Here is a 17026-nt window from a genome sequence, read left to right as displayed (position 1 = left end):
TAACCATTGTACTTAAGAAGAGGCAAATCAATGTAAGAAATGGTGAGGAAATATGCTTAATTTTCAAAAACTAAAAATCAAAATCGAAATGATTACCAAACGGGACGTTGGTTTATCGATTTTAGCCTACTAAAATAAAGTCTATAAACACCTTTTTTACCTTGAAATTTCTTGTTTAGTTATCTATTTTTAAAAACTAAACCAAGTTTTGAAAAAAAAAAATTTAAGATCTGTTTGGTAACTATTTCATCTTTTGTTTTTGAAAATTAAGTATATTTTATCTCAATTTCTTTATAATGAGTTGCATATTTCTTAAGTACAAAAGTTAAATTCTTAAAAAACAAAACTACTTTTTTAGTTTTCAAAATTTGACTTGGTTTTATAAAAATATTGGTAAAAAGGAAGAAATTAGAGGTGGAAAAAAAATGTTTAGAGACTTAATTTTAAAAAATTAAAAACAAAAAACTAAATGGTTATCAAATGAAACCATAATAATGTTTTAAAAAAATAATTTTACTATAATGTATATTAATGAAAAAATATAATAAAAATAGTTTGATTAAGTTTGTACTAAAAGAAAATTAAAGAACTCGTCAAAAATTTATTTTACTTTTTTAAGAAACAAAGGCAAAAATACAAGGAAAATTATTTTAAATGACAAAATTGCTAAAAATATTTACAACTAATAGCAAAATATCACAGTCTATTTGTAATAAATCGTAATAGACTACTATCTGTGTCTATTTGTGTCATGATAGATATAGCCAATAGTATATCGCTGTCTATCACAAATACACTGTGATATTTTACTATTAACTGTAAATATCTTGATTAATTTTTCTATATTTGAAAACAACCCAACACACAACACATAAGTTTTTTTTTTATTTTTAGTTTTTTAAAAAATATAAAATAAAAAGTAATTACTAAACATATTTTTGGTTTTCTGTTTTTTTAGTAGAAAACCATTGTTTCTTAAAAGCTAAAGAAAAGACATAAAAAATAAAAAATAAAAACTATAAAAAACTAAGACTTTGTTCAGTAAGAAATATGAAAGCACAAATTTAATAACGAGGGATTCCATAAAAATAGAGTTGCATTTCATGTTATCAAATATGTAGGTAATATTTTAAGAAATTAAAATTTAATTTAAAGCAATTATTTTAAATATGTTTGATATGTATTTATAAATCATAAAATTGGTTGTTAGATATCTACTAAATATTAGATTAACTATAAACCAATACTAATTAATTTACGAACATGTTTTATGTTAATTTTTTTGAATGATTATTACATTGTAATATTGTATAATTTAATACATTACATAATGCACATTAATTTGGGGACTTCAAAAATAGAAAAATAAGGGAACTATTTATACAAAGTAGCAAAGTTTTAATTTTATTTGGTAGAGATTAATCAAGGATGATAGAAGTCTATCAGTATCTATCAGTGTCTATCAGTGATAGAAACTGATAGAATTCTACCATTAACAGACGTTGATAGAAGTTTATCATTGTTTGTCAGTATTTTTTTTTTTTTTTTACTATTTTTGTAATAGTTTGACATTTTTTCTATATGTGAAAATTTTTCTATTAATTTTTTTTGAAAAGATGATAATTAATTTAAGTAATCATACAATCCAAAAACAAATTTCATAATCAAAGTTCCAATAATTTGCCAAACATACGAAAATATAAAACAGAATCCATGTCCTAAAAATCTAATAGCTAATCAAAAAGATCTAAATTGACCGTTTATTGTTAGGGGACACTTGCAAGAATGAAAAAATTATTAAATTTACAAATTTAGCAACGATTTTTCACAATTTGCAAATATAGTAAAAAAAAACATAAAAAAGCATATTTTCATTCTTATGATTCCAAATTTATCCTTATTGGTGTATCAACATGTATATCAATAGTATATCTAATATATTTTATATCAAATATATCAATCATGTAATATACTTTATATTTGATATATCAATTTACTAATATACCAAATATGAAATATGTAAGTTACACGATTGTATACCAAATGAATCATTTATAAACCATATTAATGAATCATTTATAAACCATATTTATTAGTCAAGAAGTGCTTGTTCACTTAGTATTATTCTTGGACTTAATTTCTATCCTTATTCATCTGTTATAAAATATTTTTTATAGTACATTATAATCAGCTTATAGTGGTTCATTCCATTATGTTAGTAACCATTTTAAATAAATGTTGATAAACTATTCGTACACCCATGTTATACATGGAATTGAATTTTGAACATGTGTGTTTATATATAATTGGTATACTTGAACAAATGTATTTTTAATAAATATTGATATACTAATGATACATCAACGTTTTATACTTGAAATGAATTTTGAGTTAATGTTCATATAATACTAATCACCAATGTTATAATTAAAATTTTATTTAGAAGATATATTGACATACTACTAATACACTAATAATATTTTTTACATAATTTTTTTATGAGCATTGATACAATATCGATAAACTAATTTTTAAAATGAATTTTTGATGAGTGTCTAACTATAATTACTAATGCAATAATAATATATATACTTGAAATTGAATTCTGAATGAGCAGTCATATACTACTAACACATTGGTACAGTACTTAAAATGGATTTAAATCATGAGCGACACGCTATCGATATACTAAAAATGTATATAAAATGAATTTTTAATGATTACTGATATATTATTGATAAATCTATGTTATAATTTAAATAAAATTTGATGAGCGTTGATAAATTATGATAGACCAAATGCTTAATATTGCATTTTCAGCTCATTATGATATATCACTGATGCACTAATGATCTACTTGCAATTCTTTTTGAATTAGTAATAATATACAATTGAAATGCCAATGTTAAACTTACCATGATATACTTCATATTTGATATACCAAAATTAAATATAACTTATACCATTATAATCATATAAAAGAATTGAAAATAAAACAAATTAACTAATATAATTTATATTTGGTATATTACTGACAAAAATAATGCATTTAACATATGCTATGAACATCAAAATTGAACTAATCAAATGAAAATAACTCTATATCAACGTAAAATAATAATAATAATAATAATAATATTTACCATAATCAAACAAACGATGTTGATCATAGCACAATTAAAATCATGATCTACCGGTTGAATAAATGCTATTCTTTAAATAAAGTATATTAATTGATCAATATACCAAATATAATTTATATCGGTTAACTGATATACCAAAATATAAAGTATATTGATATACAAATGAAATCATAAAAATAAAAAAAAACCAACAATGAGGTCTTTTTTTTTTTTGTGCTATATTTACCATTTTAGAAAATTATTGTTATATTTGCCAACACGGTTATATTCTTTTTCCACCAATTACAATTTGCCTTATTATTATTATTATTTTTTGATATCGACGGTAATTTCTTTCAATTACATTATTTTTGAACTTTCCCGCTCTGATTCTTCATTGGTTGAAGACTTCATTAGCATCGACTGCGGCGGACTACTCGACTCCGTCGACCTGAACAGTGAATTCCCATACCAATCAGACAAGAACCTGATCGATTCAGGAGTGATCGGTCAGATTTCCCCTGAATTTTCCGAAAAATTTTGGCTGCAATACAGAACCCTAAGAAGCTTCCCGGAGGGAGTAAAGAACTGCTACAGTCTCCGCCCAGAATCCGGCAAGAACAACAATTACCTCATCAGAGCCGTCTTTGTCTATGGCAATTACGACGGCAAGAACTCCACCCCTGTATTTCGCGTCTATCTTGGCGTTAATCTATGGGATACCATCACCAGAAGAAACATCAGAATCGAATCCGTTTACATGGCTCCCACTGATTATATTGACGTATGCCTTATCAATATTGGAAGTGGAGTTCCTTATATTTCTGTTTTGGAATTACGGCCCTTAGGCAACTCTGTTTATCGCACTGATCCCCGGCAATTCATGGCTCTCTGGGATCGATCCGATGTCGGCGGCGAATATACACTCAGGTAATCAACTAGGGTTTTCCTTGTGTGGTCGTGATGTATGATTAACTTTCCCTAATTAAATCATTTCGCCAACAGATATCCGCAGGATATTGAAGATCGAATTTGGGTTACGTATGATGATTACCTGGGTTCGATCAAGAAGATACAGACCAACGGGAGCATCAAACTGACCAGTAACGATCCGTACAAATTACCGGAATCAATGTTGAAAACTGCCTATGCAACCCTAAATTCCAGCATCCCTTTCGTATATAAATGGAGCCCTGTAGAGGCCAGCTCTCGATTCTATTTCTGCTTTCATTTCGCTGAGGTTGAGAAGTTGGATACTTCTGTAAGAGAAATGAGTATTGTGTTGAATGGCATCCACACCATTTCACAATCCCTAAAGCTTGAGTATCTCAAACCACAAACCATATGCTCAGCTTCAGATGGTCTCCCTGTAAATCTCAATGAAGATAATTATTTACAAATTTCTGCAGCCTCCGGTTCGGATCTTCCTCCCATTATCAATGGGTTTGAGTTTTTTTATATCATAAACATCTCTCATTCACCTACACTCTTACAGGACGGTATATCTTTCCCTTTCATCCTCCAATTTTTGTTCATTACATTTAGATTAATATGTTTACATGTAATTATTTGTCATTGTTTTTCCCTATATATGTATAGTTAATGCTGTAATGGATATAAAGAAGACATTCAAGCTATTGAATACTTACTGGCAAGGAGATCCATGTTTGCCTGAATTTTCTGTATGGAATGGTCTAAACTGCAGTACTAGCAATCCCCCAAGGATAATTTCACTGTGAGTGCGTCGCAAACTTATGTTGTCTTAATGATATGTTTGGGAGTGATTTTGAAATTGTTCAAATAGCTGTTGTCATGTTCTAAATCATTCCAAAATACACCTTTAATCACTCAAAGTTGATTAAACATTTAATTTTACACATTTCTATGCAGTTTTCATATGATTTCAGAGTAATTTTGAAAGTGACAAAAGTGATTTAACTATTTTGGAATTATCCTAAACATATCGTAAGTTACCTCAGGTTTATCTAACAAAATTTTGTGAATGCAGGAACTTAAGCAGGAGTAAGTTAACAGGAGAGATCCCATTTTCCATCTCCAATCTCACTCAATTGGAGACTCTGTACGTACCTCACTATTTAAGATTAGAGTGGAACTATATTTTGTATTAACTCTCTTAATCTTTCCTCCCTTCAATTCAACTCGATTGGCAAAAAGAAAACCCAATACTGATAACTGTTTCTTTGTTCTAATCTTCAACCTGCTTTATATCTTACAGGGATTTATCCTACAACGACTTGAGTGGACTACTTCCTGAATTTTTAGCGCAACTACCTCGTTTGAAAATCCTGTAAAATAATTCTACTGACTTTCAATTCTAAATTTAAACTACAACCTTTTCCAGGATTGGTAGGATTGACTGGATTAATGATTTCATGTTGACCATCTTTTTGTTTTTCTGGCAGCAATTTAACTGGTAATAATCTTGGTGGCACAGTTCCGGAAGCACTTCTAGTGAAATCTAGAGATGGAGTTTTGGATTTGAGGTCTGAATAATTATATTCCCCAAAACTCAACACAAAATTCGTATATTCTTCTTGTCACTCTCCTTGTATTTTGTGTGGATTCTCACTTTTTCTCTTCTTCCTCTTGTTGGATGCAGAATAGATGATAATCCAGAACTCTGTTCGTCACCTCCTTGCAAGAAAAAGAAAAAGAAAGTTGTTGTTCTTCCTGTTATCATTGCTGTCATAGGAACTATCCTAATTATAGCCTGCTTGGTCTTACTTTTAATCTATAAGAAAAGCAAGAAAAGTAAGTCATGTCACTTCTTGATTCCGCTTTTATGTTTCTGATGATAAGTATTGGGCCTTAAAGAGAATTTTAGAGAGAGGAAATATCTGCTTGTAAGTTTGTCTTGTGGATTATTTATTGTAGAGAATTCGGTGAAGTCGACGGAAGAGAAAATTTCACTGAAGCAAAAGCATCGAGAGTACAGCTACTCCGAAGTTGTGAGTATTACAAATAATTTCAGAGACATCATTGGAGAAGGAGGATTTGGAAAAGTATATAAAGGTGCTTTGAAAGATAAAACTCTGGTTGCTGTAAAGCTGCTCTCATCAACATCAAAGCAGGGCTATAGGGAATTTCAAACTGAGGTTATAAATAATATATGTTCCATACAATGACAAAACCGTTTTTTTCCCCGCTTTTCCAATTCTAATTGGATTCACATGATAATGCTGCTTCAGGCACAACTCTTAATGATTGTTCATCACCGAAACTTGGTTTCTCTTGTTGGATATTGTGACGAGGGTAACACCAAGGCACTCATTTATGAATACATGGTCAATGGAAATTTGCGGCAACGTTTATCTGGTAATCATGTTTTATGATGAAATTTCACTTTCTTATGTCGCTCAGAAACAACTCAAATAGAGGCAGGTATCAGAATATGAAAGATAAAGTAGTAAGATTAAGATATAACCAGGTACTTGGAACCTCCTATCTTGAGTAATCTCACTTAAGTCTAAATCCACTAAACAATTGTCTACCTTCATCCCTTCCCATTCCCTCGATTTATAAATAGCTCTGTTTTTTGGGTTTTTTTGGGTTAATTCCTAATATAACCGTGATATCCAAATTATATTCTAACTTCTATCCTAATAGAATTTCTATCCAAATCCTAGAACCCTAAATTTGTTTAGTAAATGAAATCTCGTGACAAATATTCCCAAAGACATGCGAATGATAAATCAAGAATTTTGCAGAGAGGTTAACTAAAATTAGAATTAATAGATTTGTTTTGGCTACAGAGAAAAACACAAACGTTCTGAGTTGGAATGAAAGACTTCAAATTGCAGTGGATGCAGCACATGGTTACCATATCATCAACCTTCTACTTTCTCACCTTTCTTCTTCTTTATTATAATTCTTTTTTAATTATTTTCTTTCTTTCCTCTTCCATGGATGTTTCAGGGCTTGAGTATCTACATAATGGTTGCAAGCCAACAATAGTTCACAGAGATTTAAAACCTGCCAACATACTATTAGACGGTATGATGCAAGCCAAAATAGCTGATTTTGGATTGTCTAGAACTTTTCAAGTTGAAAATCAATCTGAAATGTTAACACAATTAGCTGGAACACCAGGCTACTTTGATCCTGAGTAAGTATTTCAATTGAGTTTCATCTTCTTACACGTCTTAAAATTGATGTAATTTGGCGTTATTTGTCTCTCTTTCCAGAAACCAAACACTTGGAAATTTGAATAAGAAAAGTGATATTTATAGCTTTGGCATAATCTTATTTGAGTTGATCACTGGGTCCCCTGCGATAACAAGAAGCTATAATGGAAATAATATTCACCTTCTAGATTGGGTTGCTCCAATAATCAAGAAAGGGAAGATTGAAGATGTGGTTGATGTGAGAATTAAAGGAGAAGTTAACCATGACTCAGCTCGTAAAATGGGTGAGATAGCAATGTCATGCACCCAACCAAATGGTGACCAAAGGCCTGACATTAGTGTTGTTTTGGAGGAGCTTAAGGAGTGTTTGGCAGTGGATCTAAGAACACTTTCAGAAAGCTATGAATTTTCTTCAACAATTTTAGCTGAGATAAATGCTGGTCCTAATCTTAGGTGATTGAATTTCATTCTTACGCTTCAAAACACGCACACACACATATAGTCGTTGTCCTGACTTTTCTGCCTACCCCTTTTTACATTTGGTTTCCTTTTCTTTTTTTAACCACGCGTGTGAAGTTGGAAGATTCAAACTTGTAATCTTTTGCCTGAGAGTATATATTTGAAACAGTTGAACTTGAACTATACTCATGTTCAAAATATTGTGTTTAAACCACTATAAAACATTGTTTCATCATCTTTTTTTTTTCTTCTCTTCCTCTGAACTTTAAACTTGATATAATATTTCTTTCATGTCTTGGTTCTTGTGTTTGAAAAACAAAAACTTATGGTCCCGTTTGGTAATTTCGTTTTTGGTTTTTGTTTTATGAAAATTTAGCATTTTTTTCTTTCTAATTTCTTACCGTGATTTGAATTTTTTTTAATTAAAAGAGTTGAATTCTTAGTCAAATTTCAAAAACAAAAATGAGTTTTTATAAGTTATTTTTCTAGTTTTCAAAATTTGGCTTGGTTTTTAAAAATATTCGTAAAATGTAGATTACAAATAAAAAATTTAGAGATAAAAGAGTGTTTATAGATTTAATTTTAAAAAAAATATAAACTAAATAGTTATCGAACAAGAAAAAAAATTGGGAAAACATATTAAACAAGTGTATATTAAACGACCATGAATGCCCATATCAAATAAATTTAAGTTTATATCGTTTGATATAGTTTCAATGTATGTTGAATAACCATAATGTGAAGAAAAAAAAGAGGAAAAAAGAGTGCTAACCACTACACCATAGAACCAGTTGATTGATTAAAGAAGTATAAAAAAATTAAATTGAGGACAAATTTTTTTGGAGAATAAAAATACAACTCAAATTCCACCGGTTAATCCGAGCATAGATAAATGTATAATAGCACACACCAATTATCATAGTATGCATTAGCAACACATCAGTTATCATTTCAAATATTGGTGATTTGATTTCGATCCTACACTTATTGAATCCAAAATAATAATAATGATAAAATACATTTCAGTATTCAAAATTACTTTGAAATTATTAATAAGTGGAAAATTAAATTACACGTATCTATTCTTTCAAAACAATACTACTAATAATAAAATCATGGTCTTCTCTTCATCCAAAATCTCTATTTCTCCCATCTCCTAATTTTTTTCTTTCTTTTTCATCTCTTTTTATTTTCTTCCTTTTGTAAATCTTTTCCATCTATTACTTTTCCTTTTCTAAGTTACTTCTTTTTCCAACAACTCCAACTTCATTTTACTCTTTTCCCTATTACTTTTTTTTTTTTTCTTTTAAATGAACTCAATTTTTATTTCCATTTTATTTTTCAAACTCTCTTCAGAAAAGAAAAAAAACAAACTCCAAAAGTAAATTACCTATTTAGAGAATACTTTTAAAAGCTAGAAAACTAAAATCATTTCTACTAAATATTAAATTTAAACATTTGAAAGTATATGAAGAACTAAAATGAAATGAGACTAATGTAGAAGGACCATAATAATAGCCAAAATGAGTTTAGCTTAATTGACATGGTATTCCTCTCTAGAAATAGGAGGTTTGATCCCTCATTTTGTAGTTTTTTATACCATAATTATATTTTAATAACATAAAACTAGTACACATAAAAGTCACGATATATATATAGACAGGACAATATTTGAGAACATATTGAGCTGCACCTATCTTTTTGGAACTCACTCATACTCACAAATAAAATAAAAAAAAAAAGTTTCAAACACAAGATGTACCAAATATATTTTTCACATATACATAAATTTAAAGGTATGAACTTAAAACACAAGTACCTAAGACAAGGAGCAGCATGATTTGAATCACCTAAAGTTATTGAATAGATAATAGAGATTGCATGGAGATATATATAGACAAGATAATACTTGAAGAAGGGATCAATAAACACACCTATTACTTTAACTAGGTTGACACACCTTTAACGTCCTCCTAATATCCCAAAATCAAAAGCATTTTATTGATCAAAGAAAGGTACAAAATTGGAGGGTAGTTCGATATGTAGTTCATAAATAAAAAAAGACAGGCTAAAGGAAGGCCTTCCAAATAATAGTAGAAACATCATATGATTTAAATACAGGATCTATGACTCTATTTTTCAATTATTGTTTTTAAAAATTTAGATGTTAATTTTAAGTACTTATTTAGGATCAAGATAACTTGATGTTCCAGTTAATTGTGTTGTAATGTGAGAATAAGTTTTAGTTGAAAAATGGCTAGATAATAAAAAAGTAACTATTTTGGCTTGCATCATATCATCTAATCGTATATTGGCAGGTTTTAATAAACCAAAAAGGAGAAAATGAAGGAAAATCAATCTTCATTTCTTTGATCAAATGTGGAGTGTACAAACTTTTAAATATACATGTGATAGACTAAAAATAATCACTTGTAACAACTAAAATGACTAAATTTATTCACCGCAAAGATAATATCAGGACGTGATATAGTCAAGTAAAGCAGTCGCTTAATTAATCGTTTATAGACAGAGGAGTCAGTTAGCAAAGCATCATCATAAAAATGTAGTTTCACATGAGGATCCATAGGTAAAATAGTGGGTTTACCCCAAGAAATCAACATCTTCTAGAAGTTGTAGAACATAATGATGTTGAGAAAGAAAAAGGCCTTTGACATATCGTGCTAGCTCAAGACTAAGAAAGTACTTAAGGTCTTCCAAGTTCTTGAGCCTAAAATGGTCATTCAAAAGACGCTTTAAGTCTTGAATACTAGAAACATTTGAGCCCTTGATGATGATATCATCAACATACACCAATAAAGCGACAAAGGAAGAACTAGTACCTCGTACAAAGAGGGAATAATCAGCTTTGGATTGTCGAAAATCAAAAGACAGCAAGACGTGAACAAACTTAACAAACCACTACCGAGAAGCCTGTTTCATATCATAAATTGATTTGTGTAAACGACAAACAAACCACTCCCTATTAAATGAAGCATCAATATGTGGACGATAACCTAACGGCATATCCATGTAAACCTTCTCAAATAAATCACCATGAAGAAAAGCATTATTTACATCTAATTGAATTAAGGACCAATGCTTAGAAACAGATACAACAAGAAGAATTTTCACAATTACTCCTAAAGTTTCAAGAAAATCTAACCCTTCCTGGTGAGTGTATCCTTTGGCAATAAAATGGGCCTTGTACCTCTTAATAGATCCATCAGATTTGTGCTTGATCTTATAAACCCACTTGCATCTAATAGAGTGTTTGCCAGTGGGAAGAGGAACAATGGACTAAGTCTTATTAGATTCTATGACTTGTAACTCTTCTGTCATGGCCTTATACCAATGCTTATGAACAGTTGCCTGGTGATAATATTGGGGCCCAAAATTGGCAGAAATGTTAAGCAAGAAATTTCGATGAGTAGCATTCAAACTGGAATAAGAAAGATATTCCTGCAGAGGATACTTAGTTGAAGATGGAGACTTAGAAGAACCCAATAACAGATTACAGTGGTAATCAACCAAATAAGAAGGAGTCTGACTAACCGTCTGGAATGTCGCAACCCAATATTAGATGAAACATTCTCGATACTAAAAGTAGAAGGAGGAATCACCTCAATAATAGGTAACTGTAATAATACAACTGAAGAAGGAACCATTTCAATAGCTTGATCAATAACAGAAACAATATCAACGTCAGAAGCATATTGTGGAGAAACCCCCTGCAAAACTATCATGTACGCTAGATATAGAAGAAGTTGGCAGTGAAATGGTGTCAAACGCCTTTGGCAAAACTAAATTAGGAAAAAGGTCAGTCATTTCGACATCGTGAGTTATAGAATGAAAATGAAAGCATGTCTCATGAAAAACAACGTCATGGGAGACAAAGAACTTCCTCTTCTCAACATCAAACAACCTATAACCCTTTATGTTAGGCGGATAGCTAACAAATACAGTAGCAGTGGCCCTTGGATGAAATTTTGATCGATCACTCATTAATGTGGAAATGAAACATAAACATCCAAAAGTGTGTAATGAGTGATAATTAGCCATCTTATCATGCAATAATTTATATGAAGTTTGCCACTGAAGACCATGAGAAGGAGTTCTATTAATCCAGAAAACTACTGTAAGGACACACTTTCCTCAAAATGAAATGGGAGAAGGTGACTGAAAATATAAGGCCCTTGCTACATTTAAGATATGTTGATATTTACGCTCCACCACAAAAATTTGTTCAAGACGGTATACATGAAAACTAATGGACAACATCTTTCTTATGAAAAAGATCATAAAAAACTGACTTAGGGGCATTATCTAAGCAAAACTTTTTAATGAGCAATCCATGCTGGGTTTTGACATGAGCAAAAATTAAGAGATAATTAGAAGAACATCAGATTTCTTATGTAAAAGGAAGAGTCAAGTATATCTAGTGCAATCATCTACAATAGTAAGAAAATAACAATGTCCATTATGGGAGAGTATCATATAAGGACCCCAAATATCAACATGAATGAGATCAAAAGGTCGAGCAGACAAGTTATTATTGAAACTAAAAGGGAAATCATTTTTTCTTTACTAAAGGACAAACAAGACAAGGATCAAAATATAAATCCTTACAACCGACTGCATCAAAATGCAAAGTCTTACTTAAATAATTTACTGGCGTAATATAAGGATGACCTAGGTGACTGTGCCACAAGCTAAACGGGACTGAATGCAAAGAAACACACGCAATGGCAGGTGAATCATTATTGACAGTAGAGGCATCGGGAATGTAAAAACCACGATAAATTCTAACCTTGCCAATCGTCTTCAAAGTGGACTTGTCCTGGATGAGACAAGAATCATTAAAAACTAATTTTAAGAGTTGTTGAAAAATAAATTATTCAAAAAATATTGAAACTAAATAAAACTAAAATCAATATATGTATAAATAATTGTGTTATAAGTAACAAAAAAAATCTTTTAATGTTAGTAATAAATTTGAGTTGGTTTGGGTTATATTATGAACCCAACCCAACCCAAATGAGTTGATAACAACCCAAACTGCATGAGTTGAATTGGGTTGATCGATTTTTTCGGGTCATTGAATTTTTTGAACACCCCTAATTCTTTAAATTAACCCCTGTTTTTTGTTTAATTAACCAAGTATTTAATTTTAAATGGAATCACCCATCTTCTATGCTTTCAATTAAATGTTGCCACGTGGCAATATGATTGTTTCAAAAACTATTTTTAATTTGTTTTTCTTGTGATAAAGAGGAGGGTGTATAGACTGCACCTAATCATTGCTCTTTTAAAAATGAGTTATTTTTTTTTTTAAAAAATAAAGTATTTAACAACCACTCAAAATAGTTTTTGAAAAAATAAATTTATAAAATAAGTTGGTTTAAGATAAAAACTTAAATATTAAAGGAGTACAACATGAGGATTTTCCAAGTGGTCACCCAACTAAGTACTACTATCGCCCAAGCATGCTTAAGTGCAGAGTTCTGATGGGATCCGGTGAAATAACATTGGCATGATCGCACCCATATAAATACTTGAAATCAACATTTAGAAAAATAGTTTTTAAAATTTTTTAGTGTTCAATGACTATTTCTCCTTAATTTGTATAATTCTTAATATTACCAAAATGCCCTCAAAGTCATTTACCTTACGTTACTATGTTTTCGTGGCTATTGCTAATGGCCAACTTTGGCTACCTCTGACCACCACCTCTGGCAACTACCACCACCTATTCCAACGCGTGACCACCCTAAACATCCATATCTGATGATCATTATTTTAAATTATTAGTTGGTAGTATTTTATAATCATCATTTATAGTAATTTGACATTAAAAAAAAACACTTTTAAGTATATAACAAACTAAACAAACTTATACATAAAAATACTTTTAAGAAAAAGTAGTCAAACGCACTTGAGTGTTTCTTTTTAACAGTTTTAACAAAAATGCTTAAAATGAAATGACTTTTGGGAATATATTTTCTTCCAGTCAATGCAAACATGCTTCAAATGACTCAACTTAAATGATGTTTTTTTTTTTAAAAAAAAAAGAGATAAAAGAATTAGCTAAAACAAATTATTTCTTATTTTTTTTTAGGTGACACAACTACCTTTTTTCGTCCCCTCATAATTTTAGATACTTTGATAAGATAGTTTAATTGACCAACTTAATTAAACTCTGCATTCCCAATCTTTTTGAATTCACATCTAATTTAATTTTACAAACAATTATTACTTGCTCAACTCAATTCAATTTTATACTTCAATACCTTTAAGAAAAAAGAATAGATAAAAGAAACTATTAAATGTGTGTTTTTTGAAAATAAATTACTTCAAGTAATTATAAATGAGAGGTAGGTTGGAACCAAGTAGTCAACACTAGGAGTTGTGCATACCCTACTGGCTTTAACATTTAATTGTGAAAATAGAACTATAAGAGCTTGTTTGGTAGAGAATCTGAAAACAAAAATTTGAAAATAAGGGATTCAATGAAAATAGAATTGTATTTTATGTTTTCAGATATGTGTTTGGTAGTAGATTCAGAAACTGGATTCTAACTTAAATAAATGTTTAAAATATGATTGATATTATATTTATAAATCATAAAACTTGTTGTAGTCACCCGCTAAATATTAGTTGACAATAAATATTAAATTCTTATAAATAGAAAAATCCCAAATATATTTACACTTTTAACAAAAAGTCCAAAAGTACTTTGTACTTTTAGAATTTTTTGCTATCAACTGTTGGGCTGATGACCCTTCACAAGTCCCAAATACTCAAGATCAATGTTGGGGAGATCAAGAAATGGCTTAGAACAATTATGCCAAATCCTCGATGCTCGACTACTTGCTACTTAATCATCGATCAGAATTTCCTTCTCGTCTGACTAGTCTATGTTAAATCCTTGATGCAACTCGATGACAAAAGAACTAATACTCGATCGTACTCTATGGTTCTTGAATGATACTTGGTACAACTCGAAGGTGAAAATGATGTACTCGAAGCTACTCAATAATGATGAATCGATGCATGATTGACTTGATAATTTGATTATTCGATGCAATTTGAAATGTAAACGATTGGCGCACGATATGCAGTAAAGAATTACTTGATTGAACAAGAAAGATGGTAACTCCACCTCAAATCCGATGTTGGATGACTCTCCTTCATCCTTTACCTTTATCTCCTTTTGCATAAACATCTCTTCTTCCTTGAAGGTGACGTCTCTGCTCACTAGGAACTTCCTCTCAATAGGATGCGGCATTTTGAACCTTGGCACCCTCTGTAAAGCTTACAAACATACACTTGACTGTTCTGCCCTTTAACTTTCCCTTATTTTGGTGTACAAACCCTACACATCAAAGACCTTGAGGTTATCTAGGTTAGAAGGATGATTAGTCCACTTTTTCTCAGGGGTAAGAAAATCTAAAGATGTGTGAAGGCACTTATTTAAGGTATACACGGTATAGGATGCAACTTCTGTCCAAAAACTTTCCCCTAAGATAGCATCAGAGAGAAAACACCCAATCCTTTCCATTATGGTTCTATTTAGCCTCTCAGCAACCCCATTTTGTTGAGGTGTATACCTCACTGTTCTATGCCTAGTTATACCATTCTCATTACAAAATTTATCAAAGTGTTCATTGCAAAATTCAAGCTCATTATCGATTCTAAAGTATTTTAACCTTTTAGATGTTTGATTTTCTATCATGGCTTTCCATTCTTTAAACTTTCCAAATACTTGGTCCTTAGTTTTAAAAAAGTATATCTAACTTTTTCTAGAAAAATCATCTATAAAGGTTGAAAATACCTTGAGCCACTAAGGCTTGGTATAGAAGATGGTCCCCATAGTTTAGAATGGACATAGTCCAAAGCTCATTTGGTGGTGTGCTGAGATTTTGTGAAGCTTTGCCTAGTTGCTTTGCCTGGTTGCTTTACCTAAAATGCAATGCTCATAAAAGGAAAGGTACTCATTGATACCTTTGGGCAGGCTTCCTTGATTGGACAGAGCTTGCATCCTTTTCTCATTAACATGGGAGAGTTTTTTGTGCCATAAGTCAGCCTCTGTTAAACTTGTTGTTGAAGTTATGTAGGCACTTGTCATCATTTCTACTCCTCTCACAATGTAAAGGTCATTGACCTTTTCACCAACCAACACAACTTTGGAATCCCTAATCACTTAAAAAACTCCACCTTTTCCTCTACATTCACACCCAATGGAGTCCAACATGCCCAAAGATATCAAGTTTCTCTAGAGCAAAGGTACATGTCTAACATTTCTTAGAAGCGACTGATCCGTCCTTTAGCTTCAAGGACACTAAACCAACCCCATTTATCTTGCAGGCTTCATTGTTGCCCATGTACATTGATTCTCCATTTATTTCCTTATAAGTATTAAACCAAGGTCTGAAGGGTGTCATATAATAGGTACATCCGGAGTCTAGCACCCAATCATGCTTCCCAAGAGGACTGATTTGGTTGATTTGATTTCTGGTAGAGGCTAAGGTATCAGAGTAAAAATAGGAACCTTCAACCACTGATGCTTCTAGTTGTTTCCCCTTCTGATCCTTCTCTTTTTCTTGGTTTTCCTTTTCAGACTGTAGCAATCTCTCATCAGGTGACCTTTCTTCTTGTAGTAATTTCATCTCAACTTGGTCTTAGGCTTGTGCTCTTCACCTGACTGGTTTTTGTTCTCCTTAGACTGGTTCTGCTTGTTTTTCCCCTTAGCAAATAGCCCCTCTGCACTAGGTTGCTCCTACTTGATTGACTGAAGCTCTAACTCTCTTGTTCTTAATGCTGAGATGATGGCATCAGTGGTGACTGATTCTCTGCTATACTTTAGAGCATTCTTCATCTCTTTATATGCTTCGGGTAGAGAGTTTAATAGCACAAAAGCCTCATTCTCGTCTCTAATTTTCTCAACAAAAACTCTGAGACTATTCTTTTGAATTCATCCAAATTTTCTGAAAGAGGCTTGGCAAAATCCATCTTGAATGTGAAGAACTTCCCTTGCAGATACATCTTGTTGGGGAGATCCTTGGTGGCAAAAAGACCTTCTAGCTTGACCCACATCTTGTAAGCTGTGTCTTGATCAATTACTTGCCTCAAAATACTGTCACTAAGATTCAGAACCAGAGTCCCATATGCTGTGAGCTCCATGTCTTCTCTTTCTTGTGTTGATATGGTGGTTGGTAGTGTTGATGGGTTCAAAAGGGCCTTATTTGCTCTTTGCTGTCCAAGAATGGCTTTGATTTTGGCCTTCCATAGGCCAAAACCGCC

General features: G+C 31.2%; 1 protein-coding gene across 1 annotated transcript; it reads left to right on the top strand.

Annotated features, from left to right (window-relative positions):
* The first annotated feature begins 3480 nt into the window (after positions 1–3480).
* LOC120084511 (putative leucine-rich repeat receptor-like protein kinase At2g28990) lies at positions 3481–7961 on the top strand. Its single transcript, XM_039040305.2, has 12 exons — positions 3481–4052; positions 4128–4621; positions 4722–4857; positions 5131–5202; positions 5359–5430; positions 5546–5626; positions 5743–5894; positions 6018–6238; positions 6332–6458; positions 6896–6958; positions 7059–7248; positions 7328–7961. The coding sequence occupies exons 1-12, from the start codon at positions 3883–3885 to the stop codon at positions 7722–7724; spliced, it is 2175 nt and encodes a 724-aa protein (XP_038896233.2). The 5' UTR covers positions 3481–3882; the 3' UTR covers positions 7725–7961.
* The last annotated feature ends 9065 nt before the right edge of the window (positions 7962–17026 follow it).

This window comes from Benincasa hispida, chromosome 9, assembly GCF_027475165.1.
Source record: "Benincasa hispida cultivar pf3 chromosome 9, pf3_genome.v1.1, whole genome shotgun sequence".
NCBI classification, from domain to species: Eukaryota; Viridiplantae; Streptophyta; class Magnoliopsida; order Cucurbitales; family Cucurbitaceae; genus Benincasa; species Benincasa hispida.
The sequence above is the reverse complement of the archived record's forward strand: the minus strand, read 5'-3'. Positions and strand labels throughout refer to the sequence as shown.

Bases quoted from the DNA above. Each gene is read 5' to 3' on its own strand.
- LOC120084511 (XM_039040305.2), top strand. From the start codon at position 3,883: ATGGCTCCCACTGATTATATTGACGTATGCCTTATCAATATTGGAAGT. The intron at 4,053-4,127 runs GTAATCAACTAG...TTTCGCCAACAG, and splicing joins GGCGGCGAATATACACTCAG to ATATCCGCAGGATATTGAAG. The intron at 5,203-5,358 runs GTACGTACCTCA...TATATCTTACAG, and splicing joins CTCACTCAATTGGAGACTCT to GGATTTATCCTACAACGACT.